Consider the following 22,731-nt stretch of genomic DNA (forward strand, 5'->3'; position numbering starts at 1 on the left):
CCAGACCTCCATGGGTTGATAAATTTGATTTCCATTGATCATTTTTGTGTGATTTTGTTGTCAGCACAGAAAAAAGTATTTAATAAGAATATTTCATTCATTCAGATCTAGGATGTGTTATTTTAGTGTTCCCTTCATTTTTTTGAGCAGTGTATAGAGGTTGGTTGGGTCATTGTCCTGTTGAAAAACAAATGATAGTCCCACTAAGCGCAACCCAGATGGGATGGCGTATCGCTGCAGAATGCTGCGGTAGCCATGCTGGTTAAGTGTGCCTTGAATTCTAAATAAATCACTGACAGCGTCACCAGCAAAGCACCCCCACACCTTCTCCTCCATTCTTCACGGTGGGATCCACACCTGCGGAGATCATCCATTCACCTACTCTGCATCTCAAAAAGACACTGCGGTTGGAACCAAAAGTCCATTACTCGTGTTTCTTGGCCCAAGCAAGTCTCTTCTTCTTATTGGTGTCCTTTCGTAGTGGTTTCTTTGCAGCAATTCGAGCATGAAGGCCTGATTCACGCCGTCTCCTCTGAACAGTTGATGTTGAGATGTATCTGTTACTTGAACTCTGTGAAGCATTTATTTTGGCTGCAATTTCTGAGGCTGGTAACTCTAATGAACTTATCCTCTGCAGCAGAGGTAACACTGGGTCTTCCTTTCCTGTGGCGGTCCTCATGAGATCCAGTTTCATCATAGCGCTTGATGGCTATTGTCACTGCACTTCAAGTAACATTCAAAGTTCTTGAAATTTTCTGGATTGACTGACCTTAATCTCTTAAAGTAGTGATGGACTGTCATTTCTCTTTGCTTATTTGAACTGTTCTTGCCGTAATTTGGACTTGGTCTTTTACCAAATAGGGTTATTTGGTAAAACAACACAACTGATTGGCTCAAATGCATTAAGAAGGAAAGAAATTCCACAAATTAACTTTTAACTGTGCACACCTGTTAATTGAAATGCATTCTAGGTGACTACCTCATGAAGCTGGTTGAGAGATTGCCAAGAGTGTGCAAAGCTTTTTTGGTTACTACATGATTCCATATGTGTTATTTCGTAGTTTTGATGTCTTCACTATTATTCTACAATGTAGAGAATAAAAAAATCCCATTTTGTCAAGCAAAGAGGCACTGAGTTTGAAGGTAGGCCGTGAAATACATCCACAGGTACACCTCCAATTGACTCAAATTATGTCAATTAGCCTATCAGAAGCTTCTAAAGCCATGACACCATTTTCTGGAATTTTCCAAGCTGTTTAAAGGCACAGTCAACTTAGTGTATGTAAACRTCTGACCCACTGGAWTTGTGATACAATTAAATAATCTGTAAACAATTGTTGGAAAAAATACTTGTGTCATGCACAAAGTAGATGTCCTAACCAACTTGCCAAAACTATAGTTTCTTATTTTTAATACATTTGCAAAAATTTTGAAGGACCTGTTTTCACTTTGTCATTATGGGGTATTGTGTATAGATTGATGAGGGGAACATTTAATTTAATCCATTTTAGAAAAAGGATGTAACAAAATGTGGAAAAAGTCAGGGCATCTGAATCATTTCCGATTGTTACTCAGTGACATTTGTTATGTCCAGCTAGCCACCTAGGTCCGAATGACAATGTTCAACGTTCCCTTCACAGAAGTCTTTGCATAATAAGAAGCTGACCAAGATCCCTGACAGTCCAAACCGCCTCCTACCACAGCTTCCACAGGTACGCTCCCTAACATCAGTCTCCCAGGCTTTGGCAATTGCTAACCAGTAAGCCTATGTAACAGACAAGTTTGTCCAATATAGACTAAGCATAATGTCTTGGCTTTGCTTCATAGAAAGTGTGGGTGGTGTAACTCAAATAACTAACCATCTAATTGTTACATTTCCAATTATTTTAATTTATTAGTCCCGTACTCTCTCGTTTTGCACTAAACTATTCAATTATATCTGTCTRCAAAGATCCGCTCCAAACCCCAGTGGCAGGAGACAGCTCCTGCCTTTGTCCTGCAGCCGCCAGTCAGAYGAGAGTCCCATGGCTTTGGGGCGGCAGTTAGACTGTCCAGTAAGTTATGTTCTCACTGATGTAGCAAATTGGACATAGTTTCAACTTCGTTATAGTTTTCAAAACATAATTAACCAAAGGTGACTCTAATGGAGAACAGCATATTGTATGTTGCAATCAATGAGTAGACATAGCTCCTTACAATAAGAACAATACTTTTTGAACATACACACACCCTCCACAAACTGTAAATTGAGTGGTAAAAAAATGATGGATTTTTATAACTGACTTCCCTCACCATGTTTTTTTCTTAGCCTCACATACTGTAACTGCGTGGAATATATTCCCATCACCCCAATGCCCCATATGTTTCTTTGTGACCTATATGATAAAGTCCATCCACTGTAACTGTGTGGAGAAGGCAATACTATGCTTTATAATCCCCCCCCCGTAAGTGTCTTATGTGACCTATAATGACGTGTTTCCACTGTCCACTGTAGGAGATGTGCTGGGTGGAGGGTCGGGGACCAGGCGTTACCAGAGCCTGAGCAGAGGCGTGGAGGACTCCCAGGGCAGAGAGGCTGGCCTGTCATCAGAGTCCTCCAAACATCGCAGCAGTAGCCACACTCAGCCCAAAAAAGACCGGGAGCAGTTCCGCAGTGCCCTGGTCGGCATAATCCTGTGAGTCCAATCAATCAATCCATACATTGCCTATTCATCTCCATCCATCCAAGCATCCACACACCGACTCACTTGACATTCGGTAGCACTTTTCACTGAAATACAACATTCTCCTTTCACCAAATTACCCCGTGTTTCAGGCAGCATGAGTCTGCCAGTGGCAAAACCATTATGGAGGACAGTCAGCCCCCTACCTGTGGGTCCCCCACAGCTACAGAGAAGGATATCCTGGTAAGGGAAGGTGACATTTTGGGGTATATTGTTAATTAATAGGTCCAAAAATGAATGTAGCAACTGTGGATTAGCTCTTTAATGTGTCTTATCTTTTTATGTCCACCTTGTCAGAGATATTACTATTACATCCGCAATGGGATCGACACAGAGCATGTGGCAGCCATGGAGGACTCTTGGCTGGAGAATGTTCTGGACCTGGTGCCCACTCACCTGAAGAGGCTGACTAGGACCATAGAGCTGCTATCAGACGAGATGAAGGAGGACTACCTTCTCAGTGTGAAGAAAGCCATCGGTACCTAACCCAACACAAATCCATCTTTGTTCTTTAAATTATCATTAAGGCATATCTGTCTGTAGACTCAGATTTTTCTCTAGGTTCTGTTCTAAAATGTGCATATCTATTATTAGCCTTTTGCTGCACAGTCTTGCTTTTTAATTAGTCATGTTGTTTTGTTGCCGCTGTTTGCAGTGGATTTCGTACTTCGGGACCCGAGGGAAAACGATGAAGACAAGGTCAAAGATGTTCCTCCTCACAGAGTTGAGTAAGTCCCATAACATGGAGAGAGAATGTGACAATGTYTGCAGTACTTTGAAACACACTTGGTCCTATTACATGGACAAGAAACCACATGGGCTCAGATTAATTGCCTATAGAAAAAAAGGAATGTCCCCTGAGTGTTTTGTTGCTCCCGAACTTGGTTGTTTAATAAAGCAACATTTTGACCGTCGTGGTCTTCAGTTACTTGACGAAGACCATGTTGGTTGAAATGTTCTAATTATCCTTTTTTTTGTCAAATTGTATTCCTCTTAAAAATATTAAACTTCTTCTTATCCTCTTTTCCTTGCTGTACATAATTTTCACTCTTAAGAATGGAGGTGGTCCCTAAACCATGGAACAAATCATTCCTTTATGCCCAAAAGAGGATGAGAGACAAGCTGCATTCCATCAACCCCACTATGCTATCAGTGCTGGACCTGTGGCATGTGTCTTTCAAGTGAGTACACTTCTATCCTACCATCCTATTCTCATAGTCTTATTTCTTTCTATATTTTTCTTCTCTTTCACTGTCCCAAGCCTTTATATTCAGTATTGTCATCTTTTCTGCTCTATGTCTGCCTCTCTTTTTCTTTAATCTCTCACCCCCTGCGTTCTCCTTGTAGGAAGATGCGTCTCATCGATGTTGAGGAGTTCCAGAACAGGCAGGAGTCCATGGAGCTCTCCATCTTCCAGCATCTAGTCACCAGACACATTGAGTGTGCCAAGGACATCCTCCTCAAAAAGTATGAGTACATGTAATAGAGTAGGTTCCCACTGGACTAGAACCAGTGACCTGCATACTAACACTTTACACTTACATTTCCTGTCACCCCACAAAAGCCATGTCCCTTGCTGAAAAAGGAAACAACTACTTCAGGTCTCAGGAGGATTGATGTCACTTGCAGGATGAATYCTACAAGTGCACTGCTAACTAGCAAGCGATTCCACATTGACTTTTGTTAGGTTCTGACAAACAGAGTGAAAAACTAGCAGACAAGTAGTCAAAGCTCAAACCATGTTTATTCACCCACTGGGTCAAAAGGCTGCAAAGACAAAGACATGTTTACACAAGCACATATATTTATACCCTCCTAGGCGGAGTCCACTCCTTGCACCTCTAGACAGTCAATACATCTCTGTTGCTAGGCAAGACCTTAAGTGGTGACTGTTCCTTCTCACTTCATCTGACCTGACCTCGGCCCGAATCCTCACTCCTTCTTAATTCACGMCTGTCCTACCTTATCTGTTACTGAAACCAGACGGTTACCATTTCCCTCTCCTTATAGGATCCTTGAGATTTAACAATAACATGTTCTAACAGAATGTAAGCTCTCTGCACTCCTCCTTCCTCACTCAGTAACTTTCCATACACCTAGTTGTTATCCCTCCATTGACCTCAACATATACATTCATTATACWGCAATCAAATAAGTTCTAATATGGTAACATGAAAAAGCATATTTCAAGCTATAATCCAACACTTGATACCAGTGGAGGCTGCTGAGGGGAGGTCGGCTCATTATAATGGCTGGAACGGAGCAAATGGAATGGCATCAAACACATGAAAACCATAGGTGTTTCTCAAAATGCACACTACTGTGCTCTGAGCATGCAAATTGGGGCATGGCAGGGTCAGAGTATGAGTAAAAATCAAGGCATGTGAAATGGAGCACACATTCGAGAAGCGTACTTCGTTTCTAAATATTTTCAAACATGCATCGATGCAAGCTTCAACGGAAATTATGCAAAGAAATATGACGCAGCAAAGTAAAAAAATGACGCACGATTTCTTGAAATCAATGGTGGACATTATATGAGCTGAAGCGATAATGAAATGCTGACTATTCACATGTCATATGTTGCCTGACAACAATATTTTATCTTGATACGTTAATAAATGCATGCTGTGTTAGTTTTGGCATGTTTACCTGCCTACGTACCGTAGATCGCAAGGCCATGAGTCAATAGGGCTAACTGTCTAGCTACTACTGTTAGCTAGCCAGAAAGCCACAAAGAATTGTTAGGTAGCTACCCACGAAGAATTGACATCTATCTTGCATAATATTCATTTTTACTTGTTAAACAGCCTGACTAGATAGATTTTTACGATTCACATATAGCTAGCTGATCGTTATGAAGTAAAACGGTTGCTTTGTGTATATCTTGTTTCGTCTATTGTTGCCATTGTCCTGGCTGGAAGAAGGTTCAGTGAATGGGGAGGTGAAACGTGAGGTAATACAGTAGGGGGAGTGCGAGTGCTTCTGAAATTTAATGTTTTATGCATTCCACACTCTCGTCCTCACAAGAACTTACTCAAGAGAACATCGTCGGAGATTACACTCGTCGCATGAGAGTGTGGAGCACAGTAGAATGCATATTGAGAAACACCCCATGTGTTATTTGATACCATTCCACTTATTCCGCTCCAACCATTACCATGAGCACATCTTCCCCAATTAAGGTGCCACCAACCTCCTGTGCTTGATACTACCAAACACCTAAAAATAACTGTAGCAGGCRTCCGAGGTGGCATGTCAGTGAAAAGTAGCATCTTAGCCGGGCTGTGTCTTGTCTTCCATTTCTATCCTATAACCTAACTTTGTGCTTATGAATAGGTGGTTTCCCGAAGTTCAGCACATTTACTACCAGGGGAACAAACGCAAGCTGGTCCCCAGCAACACCAACGCAGCCAAACTGCAGTCCTTCTTCAACTGTGTGGCTGCCCTGATGGCCTCACAGCTCCAGAGTCTAGCACTGGAGTCCATCCAGGATTACACACACCTAATTTCCCAGGACCCGGTAACTACAATACACACACACACACACACACACACACACACACACACACACACACACACCACACACACACACACACCACACACACACACACACACACACACACACACACACACACCACACCACACACACACACACACACACACACCACACACACACACACACACACACACACACACACACACACACACGCTCAGTGTATGCCAGTCATTTTGATTTTAGGGTCCTATCTCCCAGTACTCGGTGAGGGCCTATGAGCACCCTGGCTTTGTCCTGCGTCTGATCCTGGATGAGAATGACATCAAGTTTGAGCCTGACTTCAAAGACTTTGAGGTCATCCTTCTCAACGTCTACGACATCATGCTGAAATCCATCAGCTTGGTGCCGCGCGTGGAGACCAAGCTCTACTCAGAATGGGTAATATATATATATATATATGTGTGTGTGTGTGTGTGTGTCTGTGTGTTGGGATGACAGTGCCACTGTGTATCTCTTTGACTTGAATTGAAGAAGTAGACATCCTACTGTGTTTGTGTGTCTTACCCTCACAATTTACTGCACGAGTATAAGACTTAACACCCACCTCATCCACCTTCCATCCAAAAACACTCTTCCCAAGCCGGGCTGCCAGAGCGGGAGCACACTCAAGCCCATCGTCCTCCCGGAGATCATGCAGGCCCAGCAGGAGGAAGTGAGGAGGGTCATCTGGGAGGAGAGTGCCGGGCCTCTGGACCATGTGCGACTCTACGACAAGTACGCTCCCCTGGTGTCCCAGCAGGCCCAGGATGACGTGGAGSAGTTCCTCCGCGAGCAGCATTCCTTCCCGGAGATCATGATGGAGGTCACCCGTTACCAACAGCTGGCAGATGAGATCCAGTACAGCTCCAGCAAGGTGTGGATCTAGTTTAGACCAAATGTTACATTTTAGTCCATTTTAAAGATACCCTATGGAAGTTGAATTGCTCATTTTGGCCTCCACCCTTCCCACCATACGCCTCTTTAACAGAGTTACGTTAAATAAGTATGCCTACATTCAAAAGTAAATTCAACAAAGGAAGGTGAAACACATTTTATCTTTATTGAGGACATTTAGGCCTGGAAAATTGTAAATATACGAAATGGGGATATACTCAATAGATACTGGGTGCCTGAGGGTATGGACTGTTTGGATTTGTTTGGAGGATATGCTTCACTGCAGTCATTTAGAGAAGTGATAGGCTAATGCAACCACTGTTGGTATTGAGCTTGATAAAGTGCTGCTAGGATTTAGAGTTACAACACTAGTTTCAAGCAGCATTGTTAACAAGCTTTGGTCATTCAAACATGGTTTGCAATAGAGATTTTCCATTGTCTTCTCTTCCCTGCCATATTGTGCACAACAGGTGGTGCGCCTGGGTATGTTTGAAGTACACTGCCACGAACTGATCCGTGCCCTGGTGAAGCGTGCCGAGGGACTGCGGCAACATCTGGTCACACATATGTTGGAAAACCACCAGGAAATGAACAAGAAGTGAGTCACTTTTCTACCCTGTGAAGATTCCCATTCTCTCAGAATGAACCTTAGGCCTAAACAAAGCACACACAAAAATCATCCCTGAGGCCATTGCAGAAAGTGCTCTGTCAGAGTGAAGGTTCTCCTCAAGAAATACCTTGGGCATAAAAATACGTTCTGCAATCAAACTTCTCACTTTTGACTAGGGATGCACGATATATCGGTGAACATATCGGAATCGGACGATATTAGCTAAAAATGCCATCATCGGTATCGGCCAATATCTAGTTTAACGCCCGATGTGAAAAACCGATGTCAAAGCTGACGTTCATACCTATATAACGAAGGTACGTGACGTCATGACGCCACGTAAAATGTTGCGCTATACGTGCAACACAGCATTCATAAACTAGCCCACAATGTCTGCTGTGAGGATCGAGCAGTCAACATGTCAAGCAGTCATTTGAAAGAGTAACAACATTTTAGCGAGACAACTCAAAAGGTGAAATCCTTTAAAGCCAAGATAATGGAATTCATTGCCCTTGACAATCAACTGTTCTGTCGAGCACCAGTTAACACTACCAAGTGCGCTATTTTTCCGATGTTGTCCTACCGGAGTTACACAGTAATAGCGTCACTGCTATTAGCTTCACAACATACATACTATGGAACGCCGTTTGGATCTTTGCTTGTCAAAAAAGATACAGTAGTACTGTCAAAGCTGTACAAAAAAGTCAGCAAACAAGCAAACACCGGCCACGAACGATGTGTTTACAATACCGCGTTGGTAATAAAGCATAATTTGTTCGACCGCAACTCCTGGGGTAGCTAGCTTTAGCTTGGTACCTAGCTAGCACCAATACAACCAGCCTGAAAACAATGACCAGTAAAAACTGCAGTCATTTTCATTATTCTTAGCAATGATTTATGAATCCTTGTAAGTATTAGCTGGGTTGCCACTTGTTGTTCGCCTATTGAAATTGAACTTCAGTCCATGAAAATAAATAGCTAGCCAGCTAATTAACCCTGTTGCCCAAAGCTAACGTTTTAAGCAGCCAGCTAGCTTCATCTGGCTAGTGAGGCTCGYCCGGACCAGGTTATGTGTTGTGAAGCTAGCCACAATAAGAATTAGGCACAAAAGTGGAATTTGCGGTTTGCCGTCAAAATAAAAGTATGTCATTGACAGTGTTGCAAATGAATACAAATAGTAGAATTATGCCATACTTTTATGAAGGCTAATCCTTATTGTGGCTAGCTTCACATAGATGGGTCCGACCACCATTAATCAAATAAGGACTGTATTATAAATTAGGGTTATTTTAGAGGATGACACCTAGCTAACTATAGCTACTGAAACAGATTATTTCGTTTTGCTATGTTTTTGGGGAAGAACATTGTTTGCATCCATGAGCTAGCCAACATTTTTTTTTTTTTATGACCAGCACTGTAGGTGCGCGAGACAACTTTAACAGCATCATAGCATACGTATCGATGAATGTTGTGACAGCATCATAGCATACGTATCGATGAATCGTTGTGACATATGAAATACGAGTGATAGTGTAATCAATGTGTAATAACTACGTAAAAAATGTATGAATGCTTTAAATTATTATGTGACGTGCAGTCATATTCAGGTCCTGATTGGTCAACAATCTTATTTGACATGTCAAATAGTGTTAATTAGTATGTTTTTTGACACGCAAAGACCCAGACGGCGTTCCATATAAATCCTGGTTGAGAATGAAATGACTGAACAAATGAACAATGAATCATCACAGCAAGTAAGTGAAAGAAATAGGTTTTGATTATGTTTTACTGGTAATGGGGACATGCCAACAAAATAACTTTTTGGTCAGTTGTGTGTGTAACCTTTATTTAACTAGGCAAGTCACTTAATAAAAAGTTCTTATTTACAATTATGACCTACCCCCGGCCAAACCGGGCGACGCTGAGCCAATTGTGGGCCGCCCTGTGGGACTCCCAATCACGGCCAGATGTGACACAGCCTGGATTCGACCCAGAGACTTTAGTGAGGCCTCTTGCACTGAGATGCAGTGCCTTAGACCGCTGCGTCCATGTGTGTGRGTTAATGCTTAAAAGGCCGCTAAAATTTTAAATATCGGTTATCAGTATTGTTTTTTTTTTGGCAAGGAAAATATCGGATATCGGTATCGGGCCAAAATGTCATATCGGTGCATCACTACTTTTGACCAATACCAAATAGAGTGCAGGACCTTAGCTGACCCCACTTCGTGAACAAGTATTCTTTTTTTTACAAAAACAAGTGTTATAGCCCTACATTATTGACCTTTAAATCCCAATACCATTCAGAGCTCCCTGTAAAGTGCTATCATTCATTAGTCAGACTTTCATGCTCTGGCCTGGCTGTGCTGCCAACGACTCTGAGTTCGCTCTAATATGGTCTGACTGCAGGCTCTGTGATGAATTACCAGATCTCCTGTGTGTGRATGCGTGTGTTTGTGTCCTGTGTGTGCCTGCGTGTGTGTGACTGCAGGCTCTGTGATGAATTTGAGAAGATCGCAGACAATGCACTGAGCACCCCTCCCAACACACAGGAACTGATGGAGCTCAAGGTAAGGTCCCTCATTACACTCGCTGCTGCTGCTGTAGTGTGTATCATGAGTGATTCGAAACCCAGACATAAAATTCCATGATTTGGGGGATTTCCACAGAATGTAAACTATAGAACAGTCCTTTGGAGGAAGGATTGTTAACAGATTTGACATTTGTATCTAAAAGAATAATCGAAAAATAATTATAACCAAAGTTACTGGAATCTTGAGTAATTTTGGTAATTAACAGAAAATCTATACCAATAGTTGCGGTAAAGAGGTCAATCGAACTTGACCAAAACAATGGAATTGCCATGGAAACACGTGGGGGAAAGATCCTGAATCTCCTCATTGCCCCCCAGAAAAAGTAGCCTACATTTAGGCTATTGTTTAATATGTGTATTTCACATCATGTTGACGTAAAAATCGGAGTAAAATGCTTGTAAGGATGTCAACCCCAACGCATGTTCATGTCATCGTCACCAATCAACTGCATTATGGTTAAAAACGACGTTGACTACCACCAACGATTTCTGTATGCTAGCTATGCTAACCAGCTTATTGACAGGTTGTTTGTTTAGCAATAAAAACAATGTGCGCGCAACCATGGGACACAACAGATGATGTTGACTTAGATTGTTGACAACGTGTAAGCTATATTTCGTCTCCAATGTTTGTTGAAAAGACAAATACATTTGCACAATGACCACTCGTTGTTTCTCAAATACATTGTTAGTTGTTGGTTAGCTAGCGAATTTTAGCCATATTAGCATTGACATGAAATCAGTCAAAACACCTCAAAACAAGACATGATCTCAATCGTGGACTACAGGAAAAGGAGGGTCGAACACGCCCCCATTCACATGGACGGGGCTGTAGTGGGGCGGGTCGAGAGTTTCAAGTTCCTTGGTGTCCACATCACCAACAAACTATCATGGTCTAAACACACCAAGAAAGTTGTGAACAGGGCACGACAACATCTTTTCCCCCTCAGGAGACTGAAAAGTTTTGGCATGGGTCACCAGATCCTCAAAAAGTTCTACAGCTGCACCATCAAGAGAATCCTGACCCGTTGCATCACCGCCTAGTATGGCAACAGCTCGGCATCCAACCGTAAGGCGCTACAGAGGGTTGTGCGTATGGCCCAGTACACCACTGGTGCCAAGCTTCCTGCCATCTAGGACCTATATATTAAGCGGTGTCAGAGGAAGGCCCAAAAAATGGTCAAAGACTCCGGTGACTCTAAGTCCTAGACTGTTCTCTCTGCTACTGTACGGCAAGCGGTAGCGTAGCGCCAAGTCTAGGTCCAAAAGGCTCCTTAACAGCTTCTATTCCCAAGCCGTAAGAGCGCTGAACAATTATTCAAATAGCCACCCGGACTATTTACATTAATACCCCCCCTTTGTTTTTACACTGTTGCTACTCGCTGTTTTATTAACTATGCTAAGGGCTTGTAAAGTAAGCATTTCACCTGTTGTATTCGGCGCATGTGACAAATAAAATTAGATTTGACTTGATAACAAGATGACGCAAGCCACTTACGATTCCCCACATTGCAGTTTCTTGTCATTCTTGCTAGGAATCTGGCCATCCAGAATCACAACAACAGGCAGACTTCTGCCCCATGGAAGCACGCACATTGTTTTCGTCACGTTGTCAGCCAACCCATTTATAGGAATGGTAGTTAARATTTAGAAGAAGTGTCTGCTAAATGCTATGCACCGAAAACAGCCAAATATATCAAAATCGGACTTAAGTGCCTGTTGTAATACATAAATCTTGAAGGATTTGACGAATATCCACTTTGTTATATCAGATTGTTTGAATGTGCGTTAAATATGCTCAATGGAATGATCTGCGCTCCATTCACTCCTTTACTGCATCTACAGTTCAAGTCGGAAGTTTACATACACCTTAGCCAAATACATTTAAACAACATTTTTCACAATTCCTGACATTTAATCCTGGTAAAAATTAGGATCACCACTTTATTTTAAGAATGTGAAATGTCAGAATAATAGTAGAGAGAATTATTTATTTCAGCTTTTATTTCTTTCATCACATTCCCAGTTTACATACACTCAATTAGTATTTGGTAGCATTGTCTTTAAGATTGTCTTTTGTCTTTAAAATGTTTAACTTGGGTCAAACGTTTCGGGTAGCCTTCCACACGCTTCCCACAATAAGTTGGGTGAATTTTGGCCAATTCCTCCTGACAGAGCTGTGTAACTGAGTCAGGTTTGTAGGCCTCCTTGCTCGCACACGCTTTTTCATTTCTGCCCACAAATGTTCCATGGATTGAGGTCAGGGCTTTGTGATGGCCACTCCAATACCTTGACTTTGTTGTCCTTAAGCTATTTTGCCACAACTTTGGAAGTATGCTTGGGGTCATTGTCCATTTGGAAGACCCATTTACGACCAAGCTTTAACTTCCTGACTGATGTCTCAGATGTTGCTTCAATATATCCACATATTTTTTCTTTCCTCATGATGCCATCTATTTTGTGAAGTGCACCAGTCCCTCCTGCAGCAAAGCACCCCCACAACATGATGCTGCCACCCCTGTGCTTCACGGTTGGGATGGTGTTCTTCGGCTTGCAAACCTCCCCCTTTTTTCTCCAAACATAACGATGGTGATTATGGCCAAACAGTCTTATATTTGTTTAATCCGACCAGAGACATTTCTCCAAAGAGTATGATCTTTGTCCCTATGTACAGTTGCAAACCGTAGTCTGGATTTTTTGTGGCGGGTTTGGAGCAGTGGCTCTTCCTTGCTGAGTGGCCTTTCAGGTTATGTTGATATAGGACTTGTTTTACTGTGGATATAGATACTTTTGTACCTGTTCCTCCGCATCTCACAAGGTCCTTTGCTGTGTTCCGGGATTGATTTGCACTTTTTCGCACCAAAGTACGTTCATCTCTAGGAGACAGAATCCGTCTCCTTCCTGAGCGGCATGACGGCTGCGTGTCCCATTGTGTTTATACTTGCCTTAATATTGTTTGTACAGATGAATTATTGGTCCTTCAGGCGTTTGGAAATTGCTCCCAAGGATGAACCAGACTTGGGAGGTCTACAATTTATTTTCTGAAGTCTTCTTTTGATTTTCCCATGATATCAAGCAAAGAGGCACTGAGTTTGAAGGTATGGAGGTATGATGTCAATTAGCCTATCAGAAGCTTCTAAAGCCATGACATCATTTTCTGGAATTTCCCAAGCTGTTTAAGGCACAGTCAACTTAGTGTATGTAAACTTCTGACCCACTGAATTGTGATAGTGAATTTTAATTGAAATAATCTGTGTAAACAATTTTTGGAAATATTACTTGTGTCATGCTCAAAGTAGATTTCCTAACCGACTTCCTAACCGACAAGAAATTTGTGGGTTGTTGAAAAACTAGTTAATGACTCTAACCTAAGTGTATGTAAACTTATCTTATATAATTACCATATCTTTGGTATTTATGATTGTATATACAGTCGTGGCCAAAAGTTGAGAATGACACAAATATTAATTTCCACAAAGTTTTCTGCCTCAGTGTCTTTAGATATTTTGTCAGATTTTACTGTGGAATACTGAAGTATAATTACAAGCATTTCATAAATGTCAAAGGCTGTTATTGACAATTTCATGAAGTTGATGCAAAGAGTCAATATTTGCATTGTTGACCTTCTTTTTCAAGACCTCTGCAACCGCCCTGGCATGCTGTTAATTAACTTCTGGGCCACATCCTGACTGATGGCAGCCCCTTCTTGCATAATCAATGCTTGGAGTTTGTCAGAATTTGTGGGTTTTTTGTTTGTCCACCCGCCTCTTGAGGATTGACCACAATTCTCAATGGGATTAAGGTCTGGGGGACTTTCCTGGCCATGGACCCAAAATATCGATGTTTTGTTCCCCGAGCCACTTAGTTATCACTTTTGCCTTATGGCAAGGTGCTCCATCATGCTGGAAAAGGCATTGTTCATCACCAAACTGTTCCTGGATGGTTGGGAGAAGTTGCTCTCGGAGAATGTGTTGGTACCATTCTTTATTCATGGCTGTGTTCTTAGGCAAACTTGTGAGTGAGCCCACTCCCTTGGCTGATAAGCAACCCTACACATGAATGGTCTCAGGATGCTTTACTGTTGGCATGACACAGGACTGATGGTAGCGCTCACCTTGTCTTCTCCAGACAAGCTTTGTTCCGGATGCTCCAAACAATTGGAAATGGGATTCATCAGAGAAAATTACAGTCCTCAGCAGTCCAATCCCTGTACCTTTTGCAGAATATCAGTCTGTCCCTGATGTTTTTCCCGGAGAGAAGTGGCTTTTTTGCTGCCCTTCTTGACACCAGGCCATCCTCCAAACGTCTTCGCCTCACTGTGCGTGCAGATCCACTCACACCTGCCTGCTGCCATTCCTGAGCAAGCTCTGTACTGATGGTGCCCAGATCCCGCAGCTGAATCAACTTTAGGAGACGGTTCTTGTGCTTGCTGGACTTTTTTGGGCACCCTGAAGCCTTCTTCACAATAATTGAACCGCTCTCCTTGAAGTTCTTGATGATCCGATAAATGGTTGATTTAGGTGCAATCTTGCTGGCAGCCCTTTTTGTGCAAAGCAATGATGACGGCACGTGTTTCCTTGCAGGTAACCGTGGTTTACAGAGGAAGAACAATGATTCCAAGCACTACCCTCCTTTTGAAGCTTCCAGTCTGTTATTCYAACTCAATCAGCATGACAGCGTGATCTCCAATCTTGTCCTCGTCAACACTCACACCTGTGTTTAAAGAGAATCACTGACATGATGTCAGATGGTCCTTTTGTGGCAGGGCTGAAATGCAGTGGAATTTTTTGGGGGGGATTCAGTTAATTTGCATGGCAAAGAGGGACTTTGCAATTGATCTGATCACTCTTCATAACATTCTGGAATATATGCAAATTGCTATCATACAAACTGAGGCAGCAGACTTTGTGAAAATTAATATTTGTGTAATTCTCAAAACCTTTGGCCACGACTGTACGTATAATATGTATTTTCAATTGTAGTATGCATTGTTTATATCTGTCTACATATTGTTCATGAGTTTCTAGTAGATAGAACATATGGTTGAAGAGAAAATATCCTAATTGATGAAAAAAGCATCTAATTAACAATGGCATTACCTTTGCACCTCGTCCAACTATTTACTTTTTTCACAACTGCCACTAGTTTGACGCCAAAACATTGACAACAAATACATACTGACATAGTAAAATAAATMTGTAAAAAAATGTGAACGATTTAAGCAACAAAATATTATGACCACATCACTGAAAGATAAGACTCCCAGGAACATTGCCCATAAGCCTAATTTGAACAGAGTGTAGAAGACCAGGCACTAAATCAGACTGGGGGAATAAGAACATCAGTCATGATGTTCTCTTCTACACAGAAGATCATACAAAATTATTGCCTGTTGATTTTCCTAACTTCCTAATACCTTTCTGATGGATTTTAGTCACTTCAAACCATACTTCCTTCATATTGAAATACGGTCAAAAGTACTGTCAGACTGATTTGTAATAGACAATCATCGTCCCAATTAAAAAAGTAAACATTGGCTGTTGATTACATCCCTTTTTTTACATTGTGGTTTATATTTAAATGGGGTCGCGGGACAAAAAGGTTTGGTAGTCCCTGCTCTACGGGGCGTATCAAAGTTCCAGAGTGGGATCTCTGCTGCTTTTAGAGTTAGAATCCAATTTGTAAACATTACCAACATTTATTGGTTATCATACAAGGCAACATGTTTCTTTAGATTGCAGGAAATGGCAGTTACATGTGTTCAAAAAAATCTCTGAGTCCAAAGTGGCACTGCCCACCTCCGGGCCTCCCCCCGGCCATACTCAGCAGCACCACCTTCTTAAATTATCCTGGGGAGAACTCTGGCATTAAAAATAGTCCCCCTCTGCTGGTGATTTGCAGGGTGTCCAGTGATACAAGTAAAAGGAGGGCTGTAATAGGTTTTATTGCCTACTATGCCAATTTCTCCATATATAATGGGCCATAACTTTAAAACTCGCTGATATCCCACTCTGGAACTTTGATATGCCAGTAGAGTTTACTTTGTTCAACAATATATTGAAAAATGTGCCAAATCAATAGACAAATATTCTCAATATTAGGGATGTTAACGTTTAACCGTTAATTGGTTAGACAGCAAAAATACATTTGACCGGTCATGCTTATCAGTATAGGTTCATTTGCATAATTTAGCATAATTTTATTTTTCACACACGCACAGCATACAGAGTCTAGTTTGAGGAGCGGATTAGCCTACCACCTGTCAGACAGTGAAAGTATCTCCTCAAAAAGCCTGTAGGCTACTGGAGTGAAACCTGGTGGCCACGATTAAAAATGAGCTATTTTTATTCATAAATCTCTTCCATTCTCCATTCGGATGCATAGGCTACTATAGCCTGCCTACCGTTTACTATCAGTTAGTCATCCACCAGTGCAGTGCTTAATTTGAACAGGATCCGGCACCTCTCAAATTTGACTTTGTTTGTTCCTGCACCTATTTGCCCAGATTCGGTACCTCTCGCAACATGATTTATWAATTATTTCACTGTTCGCACTGTAGACATTCTAATAATAGCGACCAGCATTAAATGAAGTTACTTCCTCGTTATTTCTCCCACCCACCAGAAAGACCATCATGTAAAAGCGTTGTGATCCTTCTATGTAATCATCCTATCCTTCCACACTGATTCCAGACCTACTCTCTTATTTGTACATAGAGGTTATGGGGAGTGCCAGTGGGTTAAGAAACTGATCTTGACACAGATCTTGGTAGTGGTGGTCAGCTAMTGAAGAGGTCCCTACGTAATCATGTCACGTAGCCTAGTCTAGTCGTCTCCCTACTGAATTTGAATCGTGGGAGAGCCAAATAAAAAATGTACAAGAAAAGGCAATCGATGTTGACATTTTTCAAGTCCAAAAATCCAGAAGGCTTCTTAACAGCTTCTACCCCCAAGCCATAAGACTGCTGAACCGCTAATCAAAAGGCTACCCGGACTATTTGCATAGTCCCCCCCAATCTTTTTTTTTTTTTACGCTGCTGCCACTCGCTGTTTTTTACTGTGCATAGCATAGTCACCTTACCCCTACCTACATGTACAGTACCAGTCAAAAGTTTGAACACACCTTCTCATTCCAGGGTTTTTCTTTATTTTAATTTAATATTTTCTACWTTGTAGAATAAAAGTAAAGACATCAAAACTATAAAATAACACATTTGGAATCATGTAGTAAGCAAAAAAGTGTTGAACAAATCAAAATGTATTTTATATTAGAGATTCTTCAAAGTAGCCAACCTTTGCCTTGATGACAGCTTTGCACACTCTTGGCATTCTCTCAACCAGCTTCATGAGGTCATCACCTGGAATTCATTTCGATTAACAGGTGGGGGTGGTATAGATAGGCCTATTTGGTAAAAGACCAAGTCCATTTTATGGCAAGAACAGCTCAAATAAGCAGAAACAGTTCAGTGAGTTTTATTCAAAAGTCCTACATTTTTCTATTTTGAGTCTGGTCGTCAGTCAGTTTCCTTGGGATTCATTAAAACAAGTCGCACATTTGGTAAACAAAATAGCTGTCTAACTAAGTCCAGCATTATTACACCTCAGCATTGTCTAATTTGATTGTTGTGTACTGTCCCTGTTAAACAAATTATTTGATAAATAATACATACCATATCGAGTGGTTACCATTTATTTTGAGAAATGTTAAAGTACTTGAAAGTGTTACCCTTGTCATTTCCTAATGAACCTCACAAATACATCTGTAAATAAAAGTAAGCACCACTATGACCTTCTAGTTTTCTATTCCCAGAATTGACCACATTCTATCCCACTTTACCAGGCGTTTGTGGACAAGGTGGAGGCTACAGAGATGCCCCTCCTGGAGACCAAGCTGTCAGAGTCCAAGACCCGTCTGTGTTTCCTAGTGGACTATGTCACCTTCTCCCCTGTGGACATGCGCCTCAACCGGCAGACCTTCCAGTGGCACACACGAATGCCCTCCATCTTCGAGGAGCACCGGCAGATCACCAGGGAGAAGACAGAGCAGTACCAGGGTGGCCTTAAGGTCAGTTAGACAGAGGGAGGGAGAGTGGAAGTAAAAAAACAAACATATTGGGTGTATTCATTAGTGCACCTTGTAGTAAAACACTGCAACTGAAAACAACAATTAGCGTTTATTATTGGACCAGGTCCAGGTAGTCCCTCCCTGTTTCACTCTGTTTTCGTCAGTTTGGTGCCTGATGAACATGACCCTGATAATCTGTCTAAGCCACTCTTGAAAGTTAACAGTACACCAAACCCTCACAATAACCTAAAACAACCAATTATCCTCCACCTCACATCAATGACATACAGTACTTTGCATTAAAATGACCTTGCAACAAAACTCCAGCATAAATCACTACAGATCACCATTAATTTAAAAAGTTGTCATGTCCAGACCATTTATTAACTTCTATTTATTCAGGGTAGCCCAATTGAGACCACAGTCTCATTCCCAATGGTGCCCTGAGTACAAACATTGTCTCACAAACAGGAAGAAAAATGTACCMTACAAATAAAATCTGAAGAATATAAATAACCACAAGGCACAACCTCAACACCACAATGTCAACAAATAAACCACTACCATCAATCGAAACTGCAATCCTCAATTCATTCAACACCCGAGTCCTAAACTCCCCTAGTGGCACCAGGGAACAAGATGCAAGGAATTTAGTAGGTTATTCCAACAATGTTGGCACTTAAACTAAAACTAAAGGATTTGGCTCATTCTTTTATACGTTAGCAACAAAATTAGGTAAATTGGAAGCTTGTGTAGTAGAGCTTTGTAAACAAAACATTTATAATTAAGTGATCAATGGGACTTTAATGAGGACCAGCGAACCTTTTGATACAGGATGCAGTGGTTAGTATTAAAACTCACCTGTGATAAAGCGAAGGGCACTATCGTAGACGGCATCCAACGTTTTAAGAGTAGGGCTGCTGCAATCTGGTAAATGGTGTCACCATAGTCAAGAACTGTCAGGAAAGTTGACTGTACAATCTGCTTCCTGCTATTTAGGGTGAGGCAAGATCTATGTAAAAAAAAAAAAGAAGACTTTAAATCTTTGCTTTTCAACTAGCTCATTCATATATATTTGTTTAAACATTAAGTCTTTGTCAATCCATGCCCAGATATTTATAGGTGGGAACCCGATCGATGGGAGAACCATCCAATTAATAAATACAGTATGTAGTCCATCTGGAATGTTTTTGTGAGAGTTAGAGAGCAACATATATTTAGACTTGCACACTTTAAGTACAATACCACTGACTCACCTACTTTGATAGTGCATACGAACAATTATCTCCAAATGTGTATCTCTCCCACTGTATTTCCTCTTTAGCTGCGGTGTGAGAGGTTTGTGGAGGAGCTAGAGAGCTATGCCAAGCAGGCGGAGGAGTTTGTCACCTTCGGGGACCTGTCCGAGCTCAGCAAGTACCTGAAAAAGGCACAGGCCCTTAACTCCAAACTGGACACCGCCATGGAGAAGGTGAGGAGGATTGGGACTCTCAGCTTTTCGCCAGGGTTTTATGCAATTAGCATGCTTGCTGAAAGGTGTTGATCTGAAAATAACAGTGGACAATAAAGTATTATTGTTCTTCTCTGAAATGACTGTAGAGGGCAGCAGAGACAGTATAATAAAGTGATGATGAGTGTTTGTGATGAGTGTTGATGATGAGTGTTTGTTACATATGGTGTGCAGGTTCAGTATCTCCAATAACACAGACCCTCATATATCTTAAAAAACTTTCACACTGAGTAATTTTTTTGATAATTAATTGATTGCTTTCTTTTGTTACCACTGTAATTGCCCATGGTGTCAGCAGTCCACTTTGCCTTGACGCCTCTGTCTCCACCTCCCTTCCCCCTACAGATCGACGGCTTCAACCAGGAGGAAGAGGCCTTCAACTGGCCCGTGTCCCAGTACCCGCAGCGCAAGAAGGTCCAGGACCGCCTGCTKCCCTTCCTCCGCCTCTACGAGACAGCCTCAGAGTTCCAGAACCAGCACCGTAAATGGGTTCACGGGCCACTGTCCGCGGTCAACCCAGACAAGGTGGAGGGCGATGTGGGCAACTATTGGCGTGCCCTTTACAAGCTGGAGAAGGGTTTCGGGGATACGCCCAAGGCTCTGCACATTGCTAGCCGTGTTAAGGCTGAGGTGGAGGCCTTTAAGGAGCACATCCCCCTCGTACAGGTATGTAGCGGTTGATTGAAAATCTTTGCACTTGAAAACGTAATCTGCCTCAGATCACTCGTAGAACAGCTAAGTGTGTCGTTAATGCTTTTTTTGCCCTCCAGCGTCACTTTATACACAGAAGATCTCCTCTAAACTTATCCGTCTCACTGTGACCGCCGATAACTTCTGAACAAAGTTGACTACGAATACAAAGTTGTCAATGTCTTTGCAATTGATACAAACAAGCGATGTATAAAATTATGATTCAAATGAAAACCAAGATGAGTGCATTCAAATATACACTGTGTACAAAATATTAGGAACACCTTCCTAATGTTGAGTTGCACCCACTTTTTCCCTTAGAACATCCTCAATTCYACGGGTGTCGAAAGGTTGACTCCAATGCTCCTCAGAGTTGCGTCAAGATGGCTGGATGTCCTTTGGGTGGTGGACCATTCTTATTTTTTGGGGGGGTGGATCAGCTTTAATATTGCGGCTTCCATCATTGTAATTGGCTGCATCATTTCCAACCCCCCCATACATATTTTGTTGTTGTTGTAAATATATATATTATTTTAAATATATATATTTTTTAAAATATATTTTCCTTGTTTATTATTTTCCCCTAACCATACCACCCCTCCCCTAATTGGAGTAAACTAATGGACAACAATACATAGGCTTCCACTTCTAGCTTATGCATACTACATACATTTCACGGACAGTATATTTTACATCAGATATCTTTTGTTTGTTTTTGGTGGACCATTCTTGATACACACGGTAAACTGTTGAGCGTGAAAAACCCAGCAGCGTTGCAGTTCTTGAAACACTCAAACCAGTGCGCCTGGCACCTACTACCATACCCCGTTCAAAGGCCACTCTGTTTCTAGCTCCTAAGCAACTGCAGTATTTTTTTTGTTTTTGTTATTTCATTCATTATTAGGCCAGAACATTTTTTTGTCTTATGTGTTATTACATACAGCCTGAAAGATCTCCTTCCATAGAGACATCAGGGACTGTAACATGCTCTGTTTCACAGAATCATGGCTCTCTCCGGATATACTGTCCCCGTCCCTATAGCCAGCTGGGTTCTCAGTACATCGTGCAGATAAGAAATAACTCTCCAAGAAGAAGAAAGGCGGAGATCTATGTTTCATAATTAACTACTCATGGTGTGATTGTGGTAACGTACAGGAACTCAAGACGATTTGTTTACCCATCCTAGAATACCTCACAATCGAATGCTGACTGTATTACCGCTCAAGGGAATTCTCTTCGGTTATCATCACAGCCATGTATATTCCCCCTCAAGCGGATACCACGACGGCCCTCAAGGAACTACACTTGACTTTGTGCAAACTGGAAACCGCATATCCTGAGGCCGCATTTATTGTAGCTGGGAACTTTAACTAAATATTTAACTTTAATTAAATCTGAGGTAAATGCTGCTGAGGTTCTATCAACACATTGCCTGTAGTACTCACGCATCAAAAACTCTCGACCATTGTTACTCTCCCTTCCAGGAAGGCTACAAGGACCTCCCCCYCCCTCTCTTCGGCAAATCAGATAACGACTCCATTCTCCCTTCCTATAGGCAGAAACTCAAACAGGAAGTTCCCYTGCTAAGGTCTATTCAATGSTGGTCTGACCAATCGTAATCCATGCTGAAAGATCGTTTTGAGTTTGCAAACGACACAACAGTAGTAGGCCTGATTACCATCAATGACAAGCCKGCCTACAAGGTGAGGGCCCTGGCTGTGACATGGTGAGGTTGCACCCAGGTGCAGAGAAGAGAACAGACYAGGAATTAGTGGTTAAGGATCAACATAATACTTTACTGAGAAATGGTAACGGAAGGATCACAGTAACACTGGGAAAACAACAAACACTAAGTCTCAAACTCACTCAGGAGACCAACGCACACGGCACACAATTCAAGCTTAAGCAAAGGACAACAGAAAACACACCTCTTTTAACAGGGAAATCATATTGAGTAAATAGGACACACCTGACTGTCATTAATGTCTCTAGGATGGTCTCTGCCGCCCTCTGGTGACAGGTGGAACCKTGAKACTGGCGGAGTGATGCCATGTAAATTACCTCTCCCTTAACGTTAACAAAACGAAGGAGCTGATCGTGGACTTCAGGAGA

General features: G+C 41.8%; 1 protein-coding gene across 1 annotated transcript in view; it reads left to right on the forward strand.

Annotated features, from left to right (window-relative positions):
* The window catches only part of dnah7 (dynein, axonemal, heavy chain 7), a 184,405-nt gene that overhangs the window by 6,840 nt on the left and 154,834 nt on the right, over nucleotides 1–22,731 (forward strand). Inside the window, 16 exon segments of the mRNA XM_024000724.2 lie at nucleotides 1,641–1,712; nucleotides 1,952–2,054; nucleotides 2,495–2,675; nucleotides 2,816–2,906; nucleotides 3,021–3,201; nucleotides 3,379–3,451; nucleotides 3,779–3,904; nucleotides 4,071–4,190; nucleotides 6,063–6,246; nucleotides 6,481–6,660; nucleotides 6,863–7,135; nucleotides 7,626–7,753; nucleotides 10,254–10,332; nucleotides 18,195–18,419; nucleotides 19,744–19,890; nucleotides 20,275–20,595. Of these exon segments, the coding sequence (XP_023856492.1) occupies nucleotides 1,641–1,712; nucleotides 1,952–2,054; nucleotides 2,495–2,675; nucleotides 2,816–2,906; nucleotides 3,021–3,201; nucleotides 3,379–3,451; nucleotides 3,779–3,904; nucleotides 4,071–4,190; nucleotides 6,063–6,246; nucleotides 6,481–6,660; nucleotides 6,863–7,135; nucleotides 7,626–7,753; nucleotides 10,254–10,332; nucleotides 18,195–18,419; nucleotides 19,744–19,890; nucleotides 20,275–20,595 (2,484 nt within the window).

The sequence above is a fragment of the Salvelinus sp. IW2-2015 genome, linkage group LG2, assembly GCF_002910315.2.
Source record: "Salvelinus sp. IW2-2015 linkage group LG2, ASM291031v2, whole genome shotgun sequence".
Taxonomy (NCBI): Eukaryota; Metazoa; Chordata; class Actinopteri; order Salmoniformes; family Salmonidae; genus Salvelinus; species Salvelinus sp. IW2-2015.